Source organism: Manacus vitellinus, unplaced genomic scaffold (assembly GCF_001715985.3).
Source record: "Manacus vitellinus isolate BGI_N305 unplaced genomic scaffold, ASM171598v3 scaffold_15_pilon, whole genome shotgun sequence".
NCBI lineage: Eukaryota > Metazoa > Chordata > Aves > Passeriformes > Pipridae > Manacus > Manacus vitellinus.
Window position 1 is genome coordinate 6,589,166 of NW_021939122.1, and position 25,950 is coordinate 6,615,115.

The 25,950-nt window shown below is 38.8% G+C and overlaps 1 protein-coding gene across 1 annotated transcript in view; it reads left to right on the top strand.

Annotated features, from left to right (window-relative positions):
- Positions 1 to 25,950, top strand: part of WDFY4 (WDFY family member 4) — a 122,661-nt gene that overhangs the window by 11,857 nt on the left and 84,854 nt on the right. The window contains exons 9-24 of the mRNA XM_018069132.2: positions 104 to 556; positions 1,735 to 1,839; positions 2,700 to 2,890; positions 5,396 to 6,018; positions 9,365 to 9,458; positions 15,264 to 15,478; positions 16,002 to 16,102; positions 17,043 to 17,250; positions 17,513 to 17,589; positions 18,287 to 18,505; positions 19,521 to 19,705; positions 21,568 to 21,799; positions 23,113 to 23,258; positions 23,791 to 23,902; positions 24,016 to 24,206; positions 25,775 to 25,927. Of these exons, the coding sequence (XP_017924621.2) occupies positions 104 to 556; positions 1,735 to 1,839; positions 2,700 to 2,890; positions 5,396 to 6,018; positions 9,365 to 9,458; positions 15,264 to 15,478; positions 16,002 to 16,102; positions 17,043 to 17,250; positions 17,513 to 17,589; positions 18,287 to 18,505; positions 19,521 to 19,705; positions 21,568 to 21,799; positions 23,113 to 23,258; positions 23,791 to 23,902; positions 24,016 to 24,206; positions 25,775 to 25,927 (3,305 nt within the window). The remainder of the gene's footprint in view (positions 1 to 103; positions 557 to 1,734; positions 1,840 to 2,699; positions 2,891 to 5,395; positions 6,019 to 9,364; positions 9,459 to 15,263; positions 15,479 to 16,001; positions 16,103 to 17,042; positions 17,251 to 17,512; positions 17,590 to 18,286; positions 18,506 to 19,520; positions 19,706 to 21,567; positions 21,800 to 23,112; positions 23,259 to 23,790; positions 23,903 to 24,015; positions 24,207 to 25,774; positions 25,928 to 25,950) is intronic.

A 25,950-nucleotide genomic window follows, 5' to 3' on the forward strand; every position in this document is an offset into this window, starting at 1 on the left:
TTCTTATTTCCACTTTCAGGCATGAGTTAATATTACAGTTATGGTGATTGCATACTTAACTAGCACTCCTGTAAAAATGATCTCACCTGGTTTTATCCCACAGGAATGACAGTGAAAAACCTCCAGTCTTTTCAGGTGTTGCAGTCCATTTTCCAGAAAAGTAATGATCAGCACCTGTGTGGAAGAATCTTGGCAGCAATTGGTACCATATGGGCTTGGGACAGAGTGAACTTCTTTCTTCTGGAATGGACACTGCAACCTATCAACCAATTTACTGACATAATCCATTTCAAACCATACCCAGTCCAAGTCCAGTTCTTCAAACTGGTGGAGTCCATAGTCCTAGACCTGTCCTATGTCCCGCACGAAATTTTGAAGAAGGTTCAGTATTTGATAAAGGAAAACATAGTACCATTCTGCACCTTAACAGCTCTCCAGTGTCTTCTCAGCATGACCCAGAAGGACCTGTTATTCAGCGATATATTCCGTGACTCTGGGCTCTTAGGCCTGCTGCTGGCACTTTTGAGGAAGCAAGCCAAGATCCTGAGGAAGTCAGGTACAATATAATGCCACTCACAATGTCTTGTATTACTGAGGCAGATCAATAGGAATGAATAATCTCTTTCTACAGTAAATTTATGTATTTTATACACTGAGTAGCTAGATGATGTCTGCAAGCCAACTGGCCTAAATTTTTTAAACATTAAGCTGGGTCCTCTCTGAAATCTTTGCTCTTTGTTGTTCTGTTCACTAGTCTAATCAGTTCTGGGTTATTCTTCATCAGTGTATGATGAATTATTCTGGACAGTGCCCTTCAACCACATTTTTAAACAGGTCTTACTCTGGGGTTCTCTAGGATGCCATCTTGAGACTGGGGCAAGAAAGAGTGTTCCACAAAGCTTAGTTCCTCTGAAAATAACATTTTAATCCTCAGTACTAATGACGGGAAGAAGTTTATTGAATTTTGGCCAGATGTTACCCACAATTACAACCACCCCTTGTGATAGAGTTATATCCTAGCATGAAAACAGGAAGGTAATAGTCCTAGTGTGGTAACTGTGGAGTACAGCTGACTTAGGAGACAGGCTCATGTATTTAAAAGTTTATAACTGCTATTTTAAAGAAAGAAAAATTCATTATAGTATTTTCTCTACTATATTAATTGGGAAATGCCTTTAAACTTCAGTGCAAAAGTAATTTAGTAAAGGAGGAGGGACCCAAAGTACTAGGCATAACTTCTGATGCAGCAAGAATAATTGAATTATTTATACACATTTATTCCAAGCAACAGGAGGGTTATGAATATCAACAGAAGTTTTTGAGTGCAGACATCCATCACCTGCAAGGACACTTAGATTTGCATTCTTGATATCAGAGAACTAGGTACAAGAGTTTATAAGGTACATAAGGATTGCCAGGATTAATACCAAAGTTCTTGAAAACTTACCTTCTGGTTATGAGCTGGTGCATAGGGGCCTTCTTCTGTCTTGCATTACATTTCACCGCTTTAGATAGCTTGGTGATGTAAATGTTACAGAATGAATGATGGAATGGCTATGTAATTTGTAAATTTAAACACAGGGAAGAGGGACAGGTGAGAAAACATTATCACTACTTCCCTCTCTTTGTTTCCAGAAATTTAGCCTAGAATTTGCTGGAGAACTGGTTTAATGTGCTTTAGCTACAGTTATCCATGTCTTATATATTGTATTATGACTTTTAATATCCTGACAGCTGGAACTGATCTACCTGGTCTGGAAGAAGGCACTGAGAAGGAATTAAATGCTGTGATGCTGAAGATGGTGGCTGCCCTTACAGCGAGGTCCGTGAGGAACACAGGTAAGAAAATACAGCTGACTGCATTACCATTATGATATTTAGTGGTAAGTGGCCATGCTCTGAAGGAGTGCCAATAAATTTTCTTACTTTTGTGCTTCAGTCAAAAGCAGAGGACAGAAGCTAGAAGCGTAGGGATAACAGGAAGAAATATGACAAAGGTATTCTTCTCATCCTGGATACTGAACTTTATCCCAGTAGTCAACTTTTTTCTTCATCAATGTGGATCCTCCTGAAGTGGTTAAATAGAATACACAAACTTAGCTTGTGGAAAACAAGAGTGTGTATGTGACTCTTGTGTATTGTTTGTTCATCCAGATTTTCTTCCATTGTATCTATTACTTGAAATCTTGATTGGATCATATGCATGCTGAGTGACACTCAGTGTTGGCATACCTAAGAGGTCTGTGTATAGGGAATCTTGTGGAACATAGTAATACAGAAATGAACTCTACTGAATACAGGAATCCACTCACTTAATTCATTCTGGAATCCAAGAATCATCAGGTTTGCAACATCTTACACAGGGTAAATATATTGTCAGAAACCATCACAAAGTTCCCTTCCTAAGTTAAAGAGATGATTAAGCTGAAAACTAATAAGGTGTCTTTTTTCTTTTCACTCAGTATTGTATTGGGAAACTGTCATCTCTGACAATTGGAAACCCTGGTCATCCAGTCATTTTATCCCTAGTTGTTCTTGTGCCACTCAGTTGTGTCATCTTTAGCTCAACCGGCTGCTCCTCTTACCTGTCCTACTGTATTTGTAGAAATGTGGCACTCACACCAACACTGAAAATCTGCCTGTAAAAACTACAAGCAAAGGATAGTTTAAGTAATAAATGATACCATATTTTCCCCTAGTTGTTCTGAAGGACTATGGAATGGTGCCATATATCAAGATATTTTTGGATGATGAGTGCTACAGGAGTGCTACTCTCAGTATCTTGGAGCAGCTGTCAGTCATCAATTATGAAGAATACATGAGCATTATTATTGGGGCCCTCTGTTCTTCTACTCAAGGGGAACTGTCGCTGAAACTAGATCTGCTGAAGGTAATTAATGTGGCTCTCACTTGGGCATTGTTTTCTTGGAAACTTCTTGGCTTTGTGGCAAATTGTTTTTCATGTCACCACAGTCTTTTTATCAAGGTGGTAAATGCAGAATAAAAAAGAACCATGGGCCAGATCTTGACTGTGGTAAATCAGGCACTTTGATTTTTAGGAATGCATATATGGTCAACACCTTCACTCAGTATCAGATTATGAAGTATTTTGAAGACTTAAATAGGAATGCAGAAGGGAGAAATGGAAATGCCAAAGGCACAATTGTATGAGCAATTCTATGTAATGTGACAGAGAAAGGAGAAACAAATGTGAATGAAAGTGGAGATGTGGAGAGTTGTGCGATGTAAAGGAGAAAGATTGGAAGGGACAGGGTAGGCATGATATGAACACCTTGATTCTGATAAGTTTCCAAGGCTGAAAGTTTACTGCCCTTAATTTTGTCATGTCTTACATACACCAGTGTCGTGGGAAAAGAGATGAGGTGATGGAAAGGAGGAGTTTTATGAATATTTGGAGAAAGAAATTAGAACTATTCATAGCCTCCATTACGTTTACAGAGGGTCTGATCTGTAAGCAATGAAACGGGGGAAGGAATCACTGTGCTTTATTTTGTTTTAGGTCATAGGCATCAGACTGAAAAGCAGCAGTGTTAAAAGCACTGATTTTAAAGTTTCATTCTACCTTCTCTGCCAGGTGTGAATGGAATTCACCTTTCAGCACAATATAACAATTTCTTCTGTGATGAAAGAACAATGTTACTTTAAAAAAAAAAGGAAAAAGGTTATAGCTTTGATTTGAAACAGTAAACTTTAACGATATCGTGGAAAAGTTGAGTGTGGTGTCCAAACTAATATGAAAATAAATGCAGCTTCAGTGTCTAATTTTGACAAATGATAACTGTATTAAAGCATAATGTAAGCAAATGAATTTATTATCTTTATCCATTGGGACTGTGATTGTGTTACACACAAATTCAGATTGATTTGCTAATGTATATTTAGCTGTTAAAGCCTGAGCCCAAATGCAATTAGCACTGCCGTATTCCAGCGTGGCACGTGGACAATTATGAAGAATAACAAATAATGGAATGTGTGAAATAAATTCTGTTAACAGTAACTGAGTTAGGGGGTTTCCAGCAGACATCAGTTTTATAGATTCAAGACAGAGGAATACTAACTCATAGGTGATTAAATTCTAACTGAGTTAGAGCTGGAGGAAATGTGTTTACTGCTGACCTTCTCTGAAATGTGTTAAAGCCATCCTGATAACTTCAACTCTAAGTTATTAAATTTACTCCCTGTTCAAAAGTCTCTGCCTGGTTTGATACATTATCATACAAAATTGAATGACAGTAATGGAGTTCCCCCTCCCCCTTCAGTTCTGGCAGCCCTTTCCCACAGTCCTAGGTCCTGTTACAGGCAAATGTATTTCTTTTAGAAACTGCTCCTCTTCAGAAGGCTGTGAAGTGAAGCTCTTACATCAGATATCTCTTGGGAAAGAGTAAAGTTAACCCTTTCCAATGTGAAAAACTATGAATTCAAATGTGAAAAGACCCTCGTGCCTGTAGGAACGTCATATTTACAAAACGAATTGTGCAACATTCCAAAAACTTGGGATGGGTTACATTCAAATATACTAGTCTGTTTCCTTGCAAGCTCTTTTTTCTCACTAATTTTACTTCCACAGCTCTTAATAACTTGTCTAGACTTGTTTTAAAATGGCGAGCCCATAACATTCAAAATTGACAGGTGGCATAAGCTGGTTTTTTATGCATGTGTAATATTGGCAAGTGGCATTCATTTTTATGGCTTTTTTTTCCTCCAAAGTGTTGTGCAAACTTTAAAAATACCTCAACTGAGAAAGATATTATTATTACCTTTCTTAATGAGGAGAGCCTGCTCCTTGCAGTATTCTTTGTGCCATCATGAGTCACTGCTTTTTTGGAAAGGGCCTCCCCAGTCATATGAGCAAAAGCTGTGTGGCTTCTCATGCATATTCAGGGATGCAGGAAGACTCACTTAAAGAGAGCTGCACCTTCTTGTTGGTTTCTATATGAAGGTATTTACAATTGAATCTCTACTTTCATTTATTTAAGGCAAAGGCAGGTTTCTGGAGAGAGTCTGAGAAGACTGATAAAAGAATAGCCAAAGATATGAAACCACCTCTGGCCAAACTGACTAGGATATGTAATGTGGAAAATTTGATTTCTTTGCTCGTTCTTGTGAGCACTATTCCCTACCAGTCAGGCTGACTCCACAGGTTGCTCCTCAGGGTGCATTCAAGTCTTGGTTGTATGACTCATTGGGTATACGGGGGAAGGGAGGAAGAGAAAAGTTGTGCAATGATGACCTTTATTTTGATCAACTTTTTTTTTTTTTATTTCAAAGAGTGAAATTTCAATGAAAGAATTCTGATACAAACTTGGAATTTTAAAATATTCTAAAGCTTCTTTGTTCCTTGATTTAAGTGCTCCTTTCTTCTCAATGTTTGTAGTCACTCTTGAGGATACTGGAGAGTCTCAAGAGCCATTCAGCTTTCAGAACCTGCAGTGGATTCAATGCACTCCTGTCCCTCCTCTCAGATATGGAAGGTGCACTGCAGGACCCTCCATCTGGGCTGTGGACAGCATTTGGACAGAATTGCATATTGGAGCTTGTTTTCTACACACTTCAGGTGGTAACAGCTGCCCTGCACCTAGACCCTGTCAACAGCAATTTCTTCCAGAGGAGTGGTCTCTTTGAAAAGATGGCAGAGGATCTCGGATCACTTGGATGCTTCCGGACACAAGGGGAATGGCAAGGGGAATGGCAAATTCCTCTGAACCTTGAGAAGAAAAGGACGTTTGCAGAATTTTTGGATGCAGCTTTCTGTTCTTCAGAACCTTTCCCAATGTGGCTAAAGAACTGCATATGGATACTGAATTTTCTTGATCTCATGATAAAAGGAACCCTCCATCAGGAGAGCTACTTCAAGGAGAGGAAGCCAGAGATGGGAGAAACATCAAGAGGTGATCAGGAGGGACCCCAAACTCAAGAAGAGCATCCTGTTGCTTTCAAAATATCAGGCAACAAATTACCTGCCTCTGCCTATAGGCTATGGGGAAACCCTGAGGAGAAGTAAGTTTTTATTTGCTGCAGAAAATATAGTAGTAAGACTGATATGTGCATTTTATGTGGTAGTAAACTGAGGTAAGGTGTGATATAACCTAAGAACAAACAAATCAGTGTCACAATCCCAACTCTCAGGCTTCCAGGCAGCAGAAAGGCACTTTTGGAAAGGTAAAAGGTACTTTTGGATGGTAAAAATTAGGGCATAAGGATTTAGTGGAGCAGTGGGACACAAAACCCAGTAGTTGCAGAGTTTGTGCTGAAGGTTCTGACACCTGCAATATGGGAGCAGGAATGGACTCTAAGGACAGAATTGCTGGGACTTGCAACTTGTGCTTACCTCTGCTTGAGTCTGCCCCAACCAATTTTGACTTTTTCAATTATGTGGAAAGCTGCTTCTAGTCCCCTGTTACATTAAAAATAGAAGTTATTTGAAGTTATTTTAAATGCTGCCCTATGCATATGTGTCCAAGTGCATGTGTGCAGACACACTCTCATTCATTTATTCATGCTGAATTAGAGAAGATTGGAAAAGGAATAGTAATGCTGCCTCCCTCATTGAATGAAGGTTTATATAAAAATTTATATCCTTCGTAGGAAGGAAAGACTATAGCAGAAATCAGCACAGCTGTCAGCTGTGAATCAGTTCTGAATAACTTGGATTTCGTAACTTGTGAGTTCTGTCCCTTCATTCAGCTGTAGCTTTATCTCGAATCTCTCAGTCCTTTTATCAAACACGTTTCTGGTTGGAGTTACGCTTAAAAAGATTAAGCTGATAAGTGCGGGATTCCTTCAGCCCTTATTGTAGTTTATTTCACAGTCATCTTCTAGATTTAAAGACCAAGACATTAGCTCTGCCACTTGTAGCAGCACTCACTGAAGTCAGCAGAGCTTTGGTTCCCCAAGTACTGGTCAGGCTGAGTAAGCATTTCTGGTTATATTTACACTTGTTTGAAGCAACAAGAAAAACGTACAGTAGCTTTCTTTGTTCCGTGTGCAGCGGATTTTGAAGTAGTCATGGAGATGTTTGCTCCCTATTACCACTCTTAATTATACTGTAAGCTTCTGGTTAGATACTCAGTGCTGGGGAGAGGAGTTGGTAGTTCTGGAGGAGTGAATGCTCTTTTCAAAGTAGATCTTCGTAGCCCAATTTGGGAGAACATGGGTTAATGTGTAGATAGTATACAGATGGTGGTAGTTGTGTTGCTTAAATGTGTATATAAGAGAGGATATGGGAGAAAGAGTAGATCAGTGGCAATGCTGGGAAAGGTATGGCTCTGTCTTCTAATTATCTTTCTCAAGTCATTAGATCTGAAATGTAAAGCAAGGCTTCCTATGTCCTTGTGTTGTTTTGCCTGCTGAACTGCAAGGCTGTGAAATAACTCAATAGCATTCATGGAGAAATTAATCCTGTAAATTGGGATCCATTCCATTCACAGTCTCTTTTTCAGGACCTTTTGGCTTTGGTTCTGGGATACGAAGACACAAGAGGGAGCCAAATTAGCCAAAGGTGCCTGGAGACTGTCCATGACAAATGTATGCAAACACAGAAGAGGAACATGTACTGGAAAGCTGTCAATCATCAGGCCACATAGCCTGGATACTTTTCCAGCAGTAAATTTTATGAAAATAAAAATAAGAAATCGAGTTCCCATAGTTTCTGCAAGCCTGTAGTTCCCCTGATGCAGCTTCCTCTCAGCTGTACTCCAAACTCACACTTCCCCCTGAAGAAGGCTTCAGGCTGCAACTATGCAGCTTGAAAGGAGGAACTTCAGTGCAGTCAGTGTAGGTGGCCTGTGATGTCCCATCCTACAACCTATATTTAACATCCCAAAGTTAGTATTTTAGTGCTGGATAATATTCTAGCCCCTTACACTGTCCTGTGGTCAGTGATGCTGCAAGCTGCTGGGCCACGGGGGAATTGACCCTGTCATTCCCATCTCAAAAACAGCCCTCTGTGTTCCTGTGCCCCTGGTCCTGTTGGCTGTGCTGTTTTTGATGCAGGCCAGGATGTCAATGGCCCTCTTGGCCACCTGGGCACACTGCTGGCCCATATTTAGCAGGATGTTGACCAGCACCCCAAGGCTGTTTCCAACCAGGAAACTTTCCAACCACAATCTCAACCCTATTGATTTTAGTGAGCCTGGATTTTTCTCTTTAAAAATGATTAGGGGTTTTGGGTTGAGATGGGAGGAGAGCATATTTTCAGAGCATACTTTTTTATTGTTTGACATTTAAAAGCTCACCCACGTTCATGTCAAGTACAGATGTATGTATCCACACTGGAGCCACTGCTGCAGCAACATGTTATACCAGATTTTGATTTGTTGTACAGAAAATATTGCAAATGAGCAATTTATTTGAAAATATCTTTCTTGAGGGTGCAGTAAGAATTATTTGTCACTGTGTGGCAGTGTGCTACACATTACTCGTTGCTCTGATGTATCAGATAAGCCTTTTTTTGGAAGTGGCTAATAAACATGTTTAATTGCAGCCTTTTTACCCTTCTTTAGATCCCTTGTAAAACTTTTTTTTTTTTACATGCTCACTCTTTTACTTGTTTTATACAGTCCATAAAGCATATTGTGCATTATTTTGTCGGTCTAAATACAGCAGTTAGATGTTGCCTTTGCTTTTCTTGTGAGTTCTATTTGGGAAGGATGTTTCTGACAGTGCACATCACAACTCCAATTCAGAGGTGCACCCAGAAATGCTGATGATACTCTGAACAGGATGAGCCTGCAGTGCCTGCACTGGAGCTTCTGCTATGCTGTGGGTTCATCTTTGAGACACATCTAACGCTTGCATCATGGTATAAGAAGATCTTCTCTGTGGTGTCTCTGATGCCTCAGTTTCTTCCTGTGCCTGAACATAGAAAGGTGATAAATGGCAAAAATGAAAACTTGTGGGGAAGCACAGATATTCAACTTTGTTTTACTAATTTGGGCAGATTCTGATGTTGAAAGGGGAGGCTGGCATACTGATTTCACCAAGACTGCCTCATCTTTGCTTGTTTCTGTTATGTTTTGAAGTACTGATATATCAGTGATTCCTATGGTTGTCTCTTTTTTTGTACTGCGAGTACCTTCAAAGGAATAGTTTGTATAAAGAGGCAGCTGCACATGCACAGGAATGTGCAGGTCCCTCAGATTTGAGCTCATGAGCAGGTAATGTCCTGTCATTTTTACTCTAAGGAAGCTTCCAGCTCATCCAGGTCATCTATATTGTTTGCTTAGTTTCAAATGCTGAGCCTGGTTACTGCTAGGAGGATTTAATGCTGTACTCTGCTGGAACATTGTTGGACCCTCTTTGCTACTGTTAATGATCATTATGATGATGTGTCTTTTTATTGCAGCTTGGAAATGAGAGACTGCACCGTTGTACACCCAGGTGCTGTCTGTGTCATGGTGAGGTTGCTGCCAAAGCTGTACAAAGAAGGACATGCTCAGGTGAGTCTGAACATATCAAAGTGTGTCTTCTACTTTTCTGTAGCTTTATTTCCAGGAATTGCTTACTCTTTGCAAATGTGGCGGTACTAACATTTACCTAGAACACTGTCAAGAGGAACAGCACAAATTTCACTGAGTCAACAGATTAAGAACGACAAAGGCTCTTGGCTACCAGTTTGACTAAGTGTTTCTATACCTGTCTGAGGCAGTACATGGAATTTGGTCCCAGAATACTTATTGTAAAGGCACAGTGTAGAAATCCCTTGAAAATTGTTTAAAGTATTGCTAGTGGACCTAGCAACCAGAACAGTCTGGCTCCTCAGATTTACTGGTCCATAAACTTTCAATGCAGCTTAGAACCTGTTTTGCTTTGTCAAACCTTCCATGCACACAACCACTCTGCATAGGCATATTTGCTATATTGTATCTGCTGTTTGGTCTAAAATACTTGGATACAGTTAAAGTTCATATGAAGGGATTGAAATAAAACCAGATTGTTCATCCAGAGCTATGGAAGGTGGCAGGGCAAGTTACTGCTGGCTCATCCCAACTTTGTTTAGTGGAACCAAACCATCAACTAGTGAAATTTTGTTAATTACAGTAATTAATTTCTGAAAATCAAGTAGAACAGTTAATTGGATGAGAGTGTCATCAAGAAGTCAGAGTTGGCTCTAGGACTTGAGCTCTGTAGGAGAAAGCCTCTCAGACTCTCAGTAGATGGCAGTGTTCTTAAAAATATGAAGGACTAGAGCACAAATTCCAGCAACCTCAGTTATATATTTAAGTATGTTAATCTTTTGTTTCTTTCTTTCTCCTTTTTTCTTAGTCAACAATAAATTATTGCCGGTAGTGTTTATTTAGTATTGCTGTTGTGAATAGGATTATCTTATGTAAAATGGGACCACTGTTATGCAAGGTCCTGATTCAGACTCCAACTTGGAGTTAACAAATGTCTTGATGAGTTTTTCACCAAATAACCCACAAAAAGGATAGAGGAAAAATAGAGTTTTTCCTGGCTATTTTTATTTAAAAGTGGGTGAGAGAATGAATAGAATATTTCAGAGCTTGGGAAGCTCACTGATGCTGCCAGGTACAGACATGAAAGGCTGGACTTCAATGCCTTTAGTCATAACATATACCACTGCATGAACCCTTATGCAATGTGATGCTACTTGGAACACAGTAGTTAGGTAAGATCTGATGCAAAAGGTAGAACTCCATGGCTAGTGAAGGGGAGCTACTTGGTAGAAGGAAAATAACTGAAGGAATTACTCTTTGGATGGATATATTCTGTCCCAAGCAGGGTACTATTCTGTTGGTTTTGGTTTTTTTTTAGCACAACAGTGTTTGGCAGTTATGTGAGAGATGAAATTACGTCTTTGTGAATGGAGCTTTTTACTGTAGACTTTCATGAAAAAATCTGAAGGGGCTTCTTGCTCTGAATTTAAGACTGAGTCAAATAGTAAATTTTTTAGGAGCAATTTTGGAAAACAGACAGTAACTCATCCCTTTAGTGCCGTGATGGATATTTTAGGCCCAGGTATCCAAGAGTTATCTGGAAAAATCTTCAGAATCTGTTCAGGTCATGTGCAATTCCTTTGCTTTCACTGAATTGGCAATGAGAAAGCACTGCTTTTACAGAAACATTAATGGAACTCAATAAAATTAATGTACTTTGATTCTGACTCTCAGAGATAATATCCATTTCCTGCCAATTTTGCAGCTTCTCAGTGACCTTTGTCAGACCCAAGCAGTGATAGGTTGAAGCACTCGAGGCTGTCATTACAGAAAAAAACAATAGCAAACATTAAAACAGGTGATTTTGCACTTTATCCATTTCTTAATACTCTCTAGCATGAAACTTAAAAGCTGAGGAGAATAGATTTGTGGATGTATATTACTGTCATTCCTAGATATGACCAAAAAACCCAAACATTTGAATGTCATATGGGTATGAAAATTTGCTTAAAACTTTAAAACTGCCCAAGAGACAGTCTTTGAGTCAGTAAAGTCTATTTAAAGGACATTACTCATGTTCATGCCTATGACTCGTACTAAACTATTTTCCATCAGACTGCATAATGTTTGCCCAAGTAAAAGGTAGACTTTCCTTTTATTAATATACTGCCTGTTCAGTGATGAAAGATATCATTACACATTTCAAAAACTAAGTAGAGACAGGTTAGCATACATTTTAGAGATGTGACCCAGGATATTCACTGTGGTTTTTTTACCTTAAAAAGAAAGATGTTTCCTCTCAGACATGTCTCATCCTTGCCTGGAATTGTGGAACTCTGGCTTTTAAGATTCCGGAGTGTCATGCCAGATCTTTCTCGTTTGCAATGTCAGATACCAAGATCTCCTAGATCTGACAAACCTGAGTAAGGGAAAGGAAACAACTTCTGAGAAGAGAATCAAAGCATGATTCAGTTCTGTGTTGTCATCCCAGTAGATTTCTTTTGAGTACAGGAAAAGAAAAATCTTCACATGATTCATTATAGAAATTATCTCTGCTTTTGTTAAGTAATGTTATTGCTTCCACAGCTGAATTTGTCCTTTCTGTTTTCATCCATGTCCCTCCTATGATGAATTGCTGTCATATTCACTGTTGTGAAAGTAAAATATTGTCCATCAAAACGAGTTTCACACCTTTTAAAAAGACCTTTATCCCTGTTTTAAATTTAACCTAAACTACTTGTTCTCACTGCAGATGTTAACAGAGTAATATTTTTCAGGTATTTGTATCTCTTAAAAATGAAAATTATTTTTAAATGGAAAAGGTCTCTGACATGGAAGACTGTGTGACATTGAGATTTGTCTGCCTTTAGACTTATATTACTGATTTTACTGCCCTTTTATTTGTCCTGTTTCTCTTGCTATCACTTTCTCCTTAAAAAGCAGCCAGTGTCTCTAAAGTTGCATAAATTCTTGTTGGTAATGTACCCTGGATTGAAGAGATAGGACCTCTACCAAGAATCCCTGGCTTAACTATGCTGAAGATAATTTTCCACTTTGTCTTCTATTTCATGCAATCATATTATTTATAAGGTGGCAGGACAGCTTTGTCTTCCCTTCAGATGTCTGATGAACATCATATTATAGCACTGCAGAGTAGCTTGGAAAAATGAGAAGGAAATGCTGCATTCAGCTAATACTGTGGGGGAAAAAGTACTGCAACTAAAAGTAAGTGGGTGAGCAAGAGGTGTGTCAGACCACCAGAATTAACAAAAGGATCCTTAACATTAAGAAGAGATTTTGTTGCCTGGCTTCAAATAGTCAAGGCTTGCTAGTGTATTTCCTCTAGAAGGCAGTAGTAACCCTGGTATTTATATGAGCAAAGATCTTTAGTTTCTCTTGCATACTGTACTGAGGTGAAATGTGAAAAGCCTGATAAAGATGTTGTGACTTATTTGGGGCATTTAACTATGCCCTGTCTTGTTCCATGTTTTTGAAAATGTAGGAACAGTTCATGGAGTTCATAATACTTTTTTCCTTGCCTATTTGCAAAGAGCAAAAACCAGTTACACATACTTGTCAGCAAAGTAAGTTTTGCTTGTTAGTGGGTGAGAGTTAATCAGCAAAATATTATGAAAGAAAGGGAATGTGCTTGCAGTTGAGAACAGTGCATCAGGAATTTAAGCTGTGATAAACTGATGAATATTTTTATGACATATGATTTTCAACAGTGACTCAAATTCTCTAGAGACAGTGGGTTTTAAGCTGATGGATGTCTACCTTTTCTTTTGAAAGCAGTTTAAAGTCCTGGGTCCCTTAGAACTTTTTGAAAGCTCTTCTTTTGATGCCTTGATTACTTCATTAGTAAAACTAAATCTGTGATTTGTTAGGAAGTCAATTCTAATTTTCTGTGAGGGGCTGCTAGCTTTTCTAGTAAGAGGTACTCTGAGACTGAGAAGTAACTTTGCTTTTTGCAAATGCACACAGAATTATTGCTGTATCATTCTTTAATCTCAGGAAATTGCATCCTGATGAAGTGAATGCAAACTGCCAAAGGTTCATCATTTTTGCTCATCTTAAACATAGCACAAAAATCTTGAAGATGAATAACGGTGAATTAAATTCAGCTACCAAGTTTTGAAACTATGGGCTCTTAGGAACAAGAATCTGGGAAATGCTTAAGCAGATTGGGCAAATTGCTACGTGACATTTTACCCTTAAGACTCTAATTTGAGGCAGACCTCAACTACATTCTAACTGCACCTTCAATATCCTGATTCACGGTGCAAGTAATATGTGCTAGGAAAATCGATCCATGCATATAGAAACACACAGAGTGGTTTCCTGGACACTTTTAATATTTCTACTAAAATCTCATTTTACTGGAACAAAGATCCATGAAAACAACACATTTTATTCAAAACAGGGCAATATTTGGTATTGACAAAGCTGCTAAGCTAATGAAAACAATCAATTTTTTTGTATGCCATTATGCTTTTATTGGATTTCTTTTGGAGTAAACCAGTTGTTTCACTTAGTCAAGACCTGTGTTGTTCTCTGTTTAGTTGTGGTTTTACATATCTTGATACTTTCCTGCATATAGTCAGAAATGGAGTAAACTATTAATTAAAAGATCCAAAATTTATGAGTGAGACTTTGAAACACTGTAGCATTAAGTGCCTCTCTGAAAAATAGTATAGTTCAGTCTGGTGGATGATTTCTACATGTAATGAGATGCACAGTGAAAATTGCACCCCTGGGAGTGAACAGTCCTTCAGAGAGAAGAAAATGTTATCCAAATAACTCATGCTTCAGATATGAAAAATAGTAGTTGAGTTTGCAAAAACAGTATGGATATTGTAAGGGATATGCCAGTATTATTATCTAAGTGTTGCAGCTGGAGACACCTTGAAAAGAAATTGTTTGTTGGCTTGGAAATTGTCCTGTAGTAGTTTTGTTTGGTTGGATGCAAAAGAGCTGAATTCCTCTTTACACTTAATAAGCTAGGTTATCCTGAATCCAGTTGATTCTTATTCATGTTATAAAATCAAATCCCAGTGCCCCAATTTGCATGTCTGCCACCATTGTTGTCCTTTTCTTTAAAAGTTTGCATATCTGTTTCCTGGAAAAGTGTATGAGAAAGCAGGAGAGCTCCTGGGAGTGGGGAACAATTCATCTTTGTAAGATTTGTGTTTAAATATATGATCCAGTTACTTTTGTGTGAAATCTGGTTAGGTCAATGGGGTACAATCCATTCCTAACTGGGAACAAAATGCTCTAAAAATAATTTATGAGAAATGGGAGATTTTAAGATCATTAAGAAACAATAATGAAGTAAAACTTCAATTCAGCAAAACATGTAGAGAAGTGTTTAAAATTAAGTAAGTGCTTCATGACATTGCTAGACACAGTTTTGTTTTTAAACAGTACTTTTAGAATGAAGAGTAGATCATGCCAGTATGACTCTCCACAGGCTTAATGTTAAATATATTCTGAGTTCCTGGGTTGGTCTTGGAGCTTATGCCTAATAAGCTGCCCTTGGTGGTGGTCCCTTCTTTAGAATGACAGCCGAGAGCCCTGGTCCTTCACTACCATAGTGTTGAGACACAAAAGCTGAACTGTGGATGGCTGAGCAGCTCTCAGATGAATATATAGATACTGTGCAACTGCAGAACTTTACAGAAGAGCCATGCAGTTGCACTTGAGCCTCTGGCCTTAGGGGCTTGTTTTCTGGGTCAGATTTTTACATCCAGAGATTTGACAAATGAAAAAACCATTAAATAAAATAAATCAGCTACCATGTGCAATTCTAGTTCCAGCCCTCTGACTTCAGTTCTGTGTCCATTTCAGCTTTCACAGGAAATCCAATATGCTGTGGTTGATCATATCCAGTCCCTGGTGAAGTCAGAAAAGAGTCGTCAGGTGATGTGTGAATCTGGATTGCTGAGCACCCTCATAACTTCCTGTCAGGATGCCTTCCACAATGAGAGTCATCCGCTGCATCTGCCGCTCACCAGAGTGTTTGAGAAGCTTGCATCACAGGCTATTGAACCAGATGTGTTAAGGTATCAGATTGTATCTAATGGAACAATTTGCTTTAGTGCAATTTTTTGTGAAGTTTATATAATAATCAGATGCTTCATGTAGTGCTCTAATTCAGCAAGACTCAGCCTTTAGTTTCAAGTCTCAGTTAATACTACTTTCTCATTGATTGCAGGATATGTGCTTAAATGGCTTACTGAAGATGGTGTGTCTGTAGTGTTCTGCTGCATCATCTCTGCAGGGGTTGTAAAGCCATTTATGAATGAACTAATTAAGTAATTGCAAAACAACTTCATATGGAGAAGCTGTTTTCTGAAGAGTAAAAGTGACTTTCTCTTATCTCTTATCTCAGATCCACGTCAATAATAGATGCAGAAATAAAAAGTGTAGTCTTGTTTCTCAGTCTTTAAAATTTGGTGTTCAATAAGAAAGTTGTTCTCCAGAGGGCTGAGCTGTATTTGCCTGGTTGCTGTGACTCCAAAGTGTCTGGCTTCATTGTTTTCCTTTTTTCAGTTGCTTTCTTATTTATTTTTTTTTTCACGTTAGGCAATTTCTTCGGCTGGGAGGTTCTCCAATACTACCTTCCAGGCACAGCACAAACAAGACCAACATCTTTTCATGTCAGGGGAGTGATTCAGCTAATGCAGGTTAGCACATAATAAATAGCCTGTTGCTGATACAGTGGCTGGGTTATAGATGTCTCCAAAATGACAGGAAACTTCCCTTGAGTAGGTTGCTCCAAGACAGGCACAGCGAAGGTGGAGTATGGCTGAAGTTCTATACTGGCTATTGCCCAGGTTGGGTGGTACTTGACCAACACTGAGAGATCAAATTATGTAATATCTTAGCTCAAGCTAGATGCTGATTACAGACTCAGACTATCCTGGATCAGACATGGAAGTGATCTATAAAAATACTAATGATATTCTACAAACCAAGGAGGCTGTCATGATTTTGCAGCATGTTTTTCCTGTGATTTATATCTAGAAAGAGAATAAAGATGGAAATAAAAAGACACTGCTTTTTGTAGTCCCTAGGATATCCTAGTAGACTGCCTTGCTTATACAGGCTATTTTCCAGCCAAGTTCTCTGCTATAATGTATTTTGCAGGTGAAAGGCTACAGTAATAGTATTTGGCTCTTATACTGTTCTCATGCCCATGAGACACCTGATACAGCATAGTATGAATTTGGGTCTTATGTTCTTTGCAGTCATTCTTCAAATCCTCTCCCACATGTTGCTTGCAACTGTTCTGTTACAGCAGAATTGAATGGTCTGTGTATAAGAAAAATGGAACCAGTGGGTTGGGGACCTTTTTTACCAGCAGTGAAGTCTAGATCTATCTGAAGATGTGTGGGGAGAAAATACAGCTATCATTTCTGTAGAGCTCATCTCTCCTGCCAACCTTGCATTTTGAAATTCCTTTAGTGCAATATTTTTTTGTATTTCTGCAGGATGCTGAGGATGTGTTATTTCAAGAGCATGTAGGGCTGTTCTTAGCAGTGATGAATAGAATATGGGCAACATCTGTGACTGGAAAAAGTGTTGCAGACATTGATCTGGTTAGACACTCTATTGATCTTGTAGGTTCAGAAGAGGACACTATGGACAATAAAACTGATCCTCAGACAGTTGTGCCTGTCAGCAACTGTCCTTGGGTGTCTAAGGGATCTGCACTTGCACTCCAGACTGCAATGAGTCTCATCTCCATGACATCACCTCGAAACTTCCAGCTACACAGCACTGCTTTGGCTCCATCGTTTGTGGAGTTTGACATGTCCATGGAAGGCTATGGGTATCGTTGCTGTTGCTTTTTTCTTGAGCTGCTCTGTAGTCTCCGAGCCCTTACTCTGGACACAGTAACTATTCACTTCTCTCTTTGTCTTAACCTATTTATGTGCCCTATTGCTGCATCCCTTGCAGCAATTTTACCAACCTGTTTTGTTATTGCTGATAGCCTGCTCTCTGCCTTGCTACCATGATTCTGCAGTATTAAGTGACTGGTGAGTTTCAGGTATGATTTTACATTTTTGATGAATGGGTGCTTGCTTCTGTAGGTGTTTATACCTCCCTACCTTGGCCACTGTTATGGGACCCAGTGCAGACCAATCTGTCTCAGGAGGAATTGGCATGGGTAAGCACTGTGACTCAGCTGTAGCTTTCTGTAAGCACTCACTTTTCAGCCCCACTGAAAGCATTCAACAGCTGTAAGAAACAGTAGCAAATAAGCTGTGTATTTCAAAATATTTCTCTGTGTCCCAGACCAGCTCTGAACTGTATAATTCAAGCTGCTCAGCAAAATGCAGTATCAGATGTAGCTTAATAGTGTGATAAATTAAGATTAATATTAGCAGTAAAAATTTAAGGCAGGCTGCTAAGAAAACAGTCTTAACAAATCAGAGCCACCAGATTTTTGGGTGATCTCCCATGGCAGCAATAGCACCTGTCACTTAATGGGGTTCTCCTAAACATCAAAATCCGCTGTTGGGTGAACAGTGAAATGGCTGTACCTTTTGCTTCCTGAATTTTTGCAAAATTTAAGAACTTGTTTCTGGCTCAGTGGTTCCTAATTGATGAGCTCCATAGCATGGAGTTCTAGTAGTCATTTCTTATCAGTCAATTTTAGGTCATTTACACATATGCACAGACTCATATGTGCAGTCTCTGTGATATTGAATAGAGACAGTGAAATCTAATAGAACAGAAATTAAACCTCATAATCTAAGGTCAGTTCTTGCATGGTTTGGACTACAAATGCAACAGAAAGCAGTTTGCAAGTGGCTGCACAAGGAATACAACTTCCTTGCTGCCTTTTTGTTTCCTGTCTACAGGCACCAGAATGTTCCCTCCCTCAAGTGGCCTGACACTCTCCTGCTGGTTTCTGATTAGCAAGTTTGGGTTGGTGCACAACAATCACCCAGTCCGTTTCCTTACGGTCGTGAGGCACGTGTCAAGAACAGAGCAAGAATTTGTTTGCCTTTCTGTAAGCTTCTTCCCACAGGACCTTTCTTTGGTCATTTCCACAGAAGAAGTGGAATTCCAGCCACTTGGTAAGGCTCTTTTCATTTAATCTGCAGTGCTATGTCCTCTGATTATCTAGAGTTTTTCATTAACAAATTTCCTCTTCTTTGAGGTACTCAGGATATTAATGAGATTTACCTCTTCAGTTTTCCTCCTGCAGCCTGTTGTGATTGTAATTCTTGGCCATGTTTCAGTTTTAAGTTTGCTGTAGGTATTGTGAATTACTTTGTGGCCTGCAATATTCTATGGAAAACTTTGGAATGTCAGTTATATTGTTGTCTGCAGTTATGGAGACTGGGCTTGAACCAGCTTGTCTTTGCCTGTTCTGCATGATACTAGGCAGGTTTGGAGAGTAGGACTGAGGATTTGGGGTCTGATCTAGCTTCCTAATGAAACAACTCATTTCCTCTCCTCACTTTCAGAATGTTTTCTATCATATCAGCCTGTTAATATTTTTCCATGTTGATATTTATTCCTTTTTCCTTATTGAGTAGAGTAGGTACATCAAATGTAAATGTGAATGAGTATTCCAGAGGGGGTTGAGAATGGAGTGGGAATAGTAGCTGGGATTTTTTTCATGCACAGCTGACTTTGTGTGAGTGCTCTAATTGCCTTAGATGTTAAAAGTTCCAACTCACTTCTTTTCATAAAAACTACAAATTAATATACAGATTTTTATCATCTCATAAATTTACTAGGATTTTTCTTTCTGTGTCAGGTAACTCAGTGAATATCCTGAGGGATTCTCCTCTTAGAGAATATGTTGACTTTGTCCTAGTTCAGTCTAGTATTGCAGCACTGAGACAACTAGCAGGTTGGGAGGATGGCACACTGTATGCTGGGGGGATCTTAGGTGTTGTGCAAGTCTTAGGTCCTGATAATAGACCTTCAGGGAGCATTTTAAAGATGTTAAACATAATAGAATGAAATCATACTCTACCCACAGAGAGTCATGTTCTTTCTGTCACATTTGATAGTTGTGTACCAGAGGCAGGGGAAGGTGGGAGACTTTCTGTTCAATTATCCCTATTTTTGCTGTTACAGATATTATGGAACCTGAGGGTGAGGTCCTAAATCCCTCCCCATTTCCAGGGCAAGTCCAGTTTGGCTGTGGTAAACTACTGGCAACTGGTCAGTGGCATCATCTCACAGTGACAGTTGCTAAGGAAGCAAAGAAGACCTGCATTGTGTCAGCTCATATAAATGGTCAGATGCTTGGCTGTGCAAAGGTAAAGGCTCTCTGCATAGATCTCATGCCTGACATTTGCCTTGCATTGCTTTTCATTTTCATCTCACAAAGCATCTGTAACTTTTCAGTATTAATCTGAGAAACTCAAAGCATGGTGATTTGCTTATATAACATGTACCACTGTGCTGAGCATCAGTGGGGGCAGAAATTCATACAAAACCGGGTATATTTGTGCTGCTTTTCAGAAATGTGTTTTCAACGTATAGTGCTGCTTTGAACTAGTACCCTCCTCCCCTCTCAGCGTGTAGAATAGTTATTCAGTGTGTGAGATTATATCATCTCATGAGTTAATCGCAAATGTTGGTGTACTGGTATTTCCCCTAAGGTGCCATTTCTTGTGATCCTGTTGCATAGCAGTCAGTTCTCAGGTTGCATGAAATATCAGGAGAAAGCAATCCAAATGCACCTGAAGGGTTCATAATCTACAGGATAAATGAGAATAGCCCCTGGTTTATATTATCAATATCATCATGCTCCTCGTTTTGAAGCTAATCTCAAATTATTTTGGAGATCTGATTTTTGCATTTTGAATGCTGAAGGCTGGCAGTGTTGAAAATGCAGCCTATTTCTATTGCAGCTGTGGTGGGTGTGGTGTTTTTTTGGTTTTGTTTCTGAATAGAATCCTTTATTAATTAAAACTTGTAACCTTGGTCTCTTCCTTCTTGTTCTCATATTTCAATTGACTCTCAATGAATGCAAAGCTCACTTGTGTATATTACACTTCCCTTGTAAATGCAACCTGTTTAATTCCAAACATTCTTTTTCTCATATTTGAGAAAAATGGTATGTCTTCTAAGTGCCTTTTGGGACCTATATCCATTTCAAGAATGAAAATTTAATTTAATTTGCCTTCCTTCAAATGAGACTGAAAGTCATCAATAAAACTAGGCCTAAACATTGCAATTGATTAAAGAATTCGTAACAAATGCGTTTAACATACAGTGAAACAACTCATCTAAATAAAAAAACCTTTTGGTAAATAAAATATTGTCCCAGTGCTGGGGTCTCTGACATGATGCAAGTCTTCATCTTTATATGTACAGTGAAGAAACTATTGTCTAAGAAATTAGAAATGCACAAAGGCTGTTAACAATACCAAAGGCTGGTTTTGGTTGGTAGAGCTGGGGGTGGTTGTTACTGTGTTGCATCCAGTCTAATATTTGTTCACTCAAGTCCTAACTCTTAATATTGACCAGCCTTGTCCTCTACATATCATTAGCCAGAAATCAGTAAATTCTAGGAGTCACTCATGCTAACAGCAAATTATTAAAGGCAGTACAATATAGTTTCTCTCTACCAAAAATTTCCGACTACTTACTATTAGAGCTGTCTGCATTTAAATGAAATAATACACACCATTTAGGAGGCCAAATCCTTGTTTTGATACTGAGAATGAATGGCCCTATTTGCTAAACAATGTTAGCTTCACTGAAGCTAACTGGTGCACTTGGACAATCTATACTCTTCAAAAATTGTTTATTCTCTAGGTGCCAGTACAAGGTGCTATCTGTAACTTGTCTTTCTGTGTTGAAAGTCACAGTCTGACTTATGAAGTTTAGAACAGGAAAAATAAGTCTGGGTCAAGGTAGGGATTTTCTTTGCCAATGCTTGAAATTATTTTGACTGTGTTTTTTGAACAAAAAATTAAGCTTAAACATTCCAAAATGCTTGTTTATGGTACTTCTCAAAGTCCAGTTTCTAAGCAGTAGTTGATAATTGTGTTGCACAGCTGACTACGACTTCAATGAGCAAAGAGGTGACAGGCAGTACCTTACAGGGACAGGATCCTAAGGCACCCTGAGTGTATTGGGGTCCTCTCAGTGAATTCTTTCCCTGTTGCAGATGCAGTATCTCCAGCCCTTACCAGGTAGCTGCATTTCCATGGAACCCTCTTCCTTTATTGATGTCTATGGGTACATAGCTACTCCTCGAATTTGGAAACAGAAGTCCTCCTTGACCTGGCGCCTGGGCCCTACATACTTGTTTGAAGAAGCCATTTCTGTGGAAACCATGGAGGTGATTATTAAACTTGGCCCACAGTATTGTAGCAATTTCCAAGCAGTACAGCTTCAAGGTATGTGATCATTCTCATGTCCACCACTATTTGTTTTTCAGGGGAATGCTTTTTTTACTCTTACAATCTGTTATTAGTGTTCCAACTGTGTCTAGAGTTCACTCTAAAAGCCTGGAAAACTGCATTACTGAGTGTTGTACAAGATTGTAGCAAGATGCACGAGGATCTTGTAACATACTGTGAATGGGGCAGAAAAAGAAGGGCAGGAATCCAGCAGCAGAAGGAGATGAAGAGTAAAGAGGGACATCCTGAGTTGCAAGATTGTGATTTCTGTTGGACAAAAGTTAAAGCAGCAGCTTTAATTGAGACATTCTGCATTTACAGTGCTACAGAAAAAGACAAAAAAAGAAAAAAGAAAAAAGAAAAATAAAACCCACAGCAGAAAAAGAGGTATCAAGTTTAATTGCAAATGCCTGCAGAATAGGAGAGAGCACAGGGGAGAGAGGGGTAGGGCAATAAGTTACATTCCACTTAATGAAGGGTCTTTTTAACTAAAGTATATTGTTAGCTTCAATTATTAAACAGCCAGACAAAACAGTTCAGTTATTGATTACTGTTTATTCAACATGTAGTGCATTCACCTCTGTACTAGAGCTTGGGATGACATGGGATGACATGGGATGGTCATTTCTCATGTGAAAAGAGCAGAATAATCTTACCTGGTGATGCTCCAGCCTAAAACAAAGGGAAGGCTGTCCAAAAGTAGTCCTTTTGGACAAGGGTTGTTGAAAGATAAATCGTATTGAAGTACAACTCTAAAATGAAAACATTACCAATAGGAGTCAGAGGGATTTGATTTTTGAAGCATTGAGTCTTTATGAAATCTGGGTGTTTGTTCTCTGCACAGATGGACTTTTGTGCTAATCATGGATTGTGGCAATCTGATTCCAGAGATACCCTGATGCAGGGAAATCAGAGAGCAACATACAAGATGTGACATCATAATTGTAAAATGATCTCACTCTCTCTTCCCCCAGACTCCCTATTCCATCAAAAGACCTAAAGGAACTTGTCAAATGGAAATTTTGACTTAAAAAAAGCTTCAGCACAATGCCCCCAAATACTGTGTTTTATTCCTTAAAATGGATTTATGACCTTGTTGCAAACACCAGTGTGAATTGTTGTGTCCTGTGTCACCACTTCATTGCTTCTCACTAAGCAGCAGCAGTTCTGAAGAGGCTTAGCCATAAGACCATGTCCTGCTGGAAGGGAAATAGGTGACAATCTTGGAGCATTTGCTTGTAGTTAATCTTCATGTGGAATATGAACTAATGCAAAGTTTCTTCAGACATTCATGGTCTGTCTTGTTTTAGGTGAGGACCATTACAGTGATACTGCACCTCTGGTAGCAGAAGAGAAGATTTCTTTTGGAATCAATGCTGTGTGCTCAACCCTTACTACAGTTCAAGATATAAAGAGCTCCTACAATGAAGTGGATGGCCGGCTGATTGCCAAAGAGGTCACAAACTTCCCTTGTCTTAAACAAGTTTTCTCTTGTTTCTGAGCAGTTACCTAAAGCAAAATTTGTGACTTTGTCTTAGTTGTGTACATTCAGTGATTTTTTTTTTTGAGCTTCTTTTCCCATTCCTTAACTTCATTCTACTCATGGGTTACTTTTCACCTGTGGAGTGGAACAGATTGGTCAGTCTGAACACAATGTTAAAAGCATTTCTTGAAACAGGAACAGAAGCCATAGTTTTTAGGTCTTATGATAATTTGTTTCACTCTGTGTTTTCTTAATGCCTTCACAAGGACTTTTCACATGCTATTCTATCAGTCTTGCTAATGCCAGGTCTACTGACATGGGAGAGTATTGGGGTTCTGGGATATTGTAGGTGGGTGAATCTTTGTCCTAACAATCAACTTGTAACAAAAAAAATATGACTTCATAGGCTAAAAGTATTAAAATAATCTAAAGTGCTAGAGCATGCATTTGTTGCTTTTTGTCTCTCCAGTAGTACCAAGGTGAGAATGTCTTTTATCTGTTTTAGATTGGGATTAATTCTCGGGACAGTTCAACTCCAATATTCCTAGCAAAGAATATTGCCGGACACCTCTTGGGTTCCTTGCGGACTATTGGGTCAGTTGCTGTGGGCCAATATGGTAAATGCACTATATCTTAATGTTTAATACTTTTTAAGAGTGGAGCTTTTCTCTGTTGAATAACAGATTTAGTTAATGTAATTTCCTGATAGAATAACACTGCAATTTCCTAGGGGTAAGAATGTTCAAGTCCTCTCCAGCAGCTACCAGCCTGAACTTTATCGGAGGCCCTGCCATTCTCCTGGGTCTCATTGCTATGGCCCGTGATGACCACACCATGTATGCAGCTGTCAAAGTCCTGAACTCCATCCTGAACAGTAGCCCACTAAGTGAAAAACTGATGAGGCACATGCATGGATACCAGGTAAACACTCTTGTTCATTCACTCTGTTATAGTCCTTCCTGTGGAGAACTTTGTGCCGAAACCTATCGATGGCAATGAACCAAGCATACCCTGGCTATAGACACTTGTGATTGGAACTTCATAAGTTATAAGATCTTTGAGAGGGGGATATAGGATAGTGCTCTGTATCCTGTGCTTACAATCTGTGGGATCCTCTATAACAAATATCTGCTGATGGGAAGGTGAGGACGGATGCCTCTTGGCCAGACATGATCTAATAAACTAAATAAGCCAGTGCAGCAGATTTGTGACTGACCTACCCTTCACCTTTTACCTACACACTTGATCCCTCCCACAAAAGACCATTTCTCAGAAAGGTTTTCTTCTTCTCCTTGGCTCATACAGCCTAAGATTCTTCTTTACAGACTGCCCTGTGTAGGGATGACAATGAATTTCTTTGACTCAGTCTTCACTGTGTATTAGGAACTGGGCTGGTATAAATAACTGCCGTCTGAATTTCATTGATTAGATCTGTCCCAAATTAGTCTTTCAAACATGAAATCTGTGGAAATTGAAGATTTTGGTTGTATGTAAACTATCTATGCATATAATATTCTATGGATCGAGGCTCAAGTCTGAAGCTTCAGTTTAGTATCATTTACTTCATGCTGTGCAGGCTAAGCAGAGAACTCTTAGGGAACAGGGAAGACTCTTTAACACATAAGGTTTCAAATAAGACTCTTAAAATTAGGGCATCAGGATTGATTTATTATAAACTTTTCATTTTCCCAATTTGCAAATTGTTCATAAATTGATCATGATTCATATGAATATATTTATCCTACTTAGATATTACTTGCCCAGTCCTTTCTTGTAGGTGAATGCAGCCTTTACATTGGTGTATAAGCTGTTCCTTTTGACTTTGTGCTTCTCTCCATGTGGCAGATCATCATATTGCAATGGAGTGCTTTTGCTTTTGTTTGGAGGTCTGAAGTTTTTCTTTGAAGTTTTTTTTTAACAGCAAACTAATAAACGTATCTTGATATGTATTTTCTAATTAATGTCTATTGCTCCCAACCTGTTCAAAATGTAATGGCTTTCTGAATGCTGTCCTCATAGTATTAGGAAATCATTTGATAATCAAAGGTAGACTCACTTGAGAAACTGGTAATGTTTCACAAATGTCTTTCATTTGGAGAGGTGAACATTAATATTTTTTAAGTTAACACCATTTGCAAGCACCTAAGAACACATCCATGAAGAAGAGCATCAAAAACCTACATAGGTTATTTACAGTTATATTTGTATGTTCCTTTTTGTAAATTCCATTCAACATAACATGGCATGTATTTTGCTCCTGTTCAATGCCACAGAGCTCCTTCAAAGACTTACCCTTTTACTTACTGCACGAAATTTCATGTGTGGACTGAAATCTTCACTTTCTTCATTATGCTTATGCAAAATGTATCCATGTATGAGTAATACAGCTAAGCAAACTGTGTGTTTGCCTTGAATTAAAAAATAATGTTATATTAGTTTATAAATACAGGTTTATACTCACAGATACTTATTCAGTCTTCCTTTTTCAGTTACTGGCCTATCTGTTGAAAAGGAAGACAAAGCTGTTAAACAATAGGATTTTACAGTTAATGTTCTCCCTAGTGGGCACAGCTGAGCTTGGCTTCGAGTCTTCAGTCATCAAGAATTATAATGCATTCCAGTATGTTCTCTGCAACTTTGAGGTAAAACTGTTGATGGTGCTTTG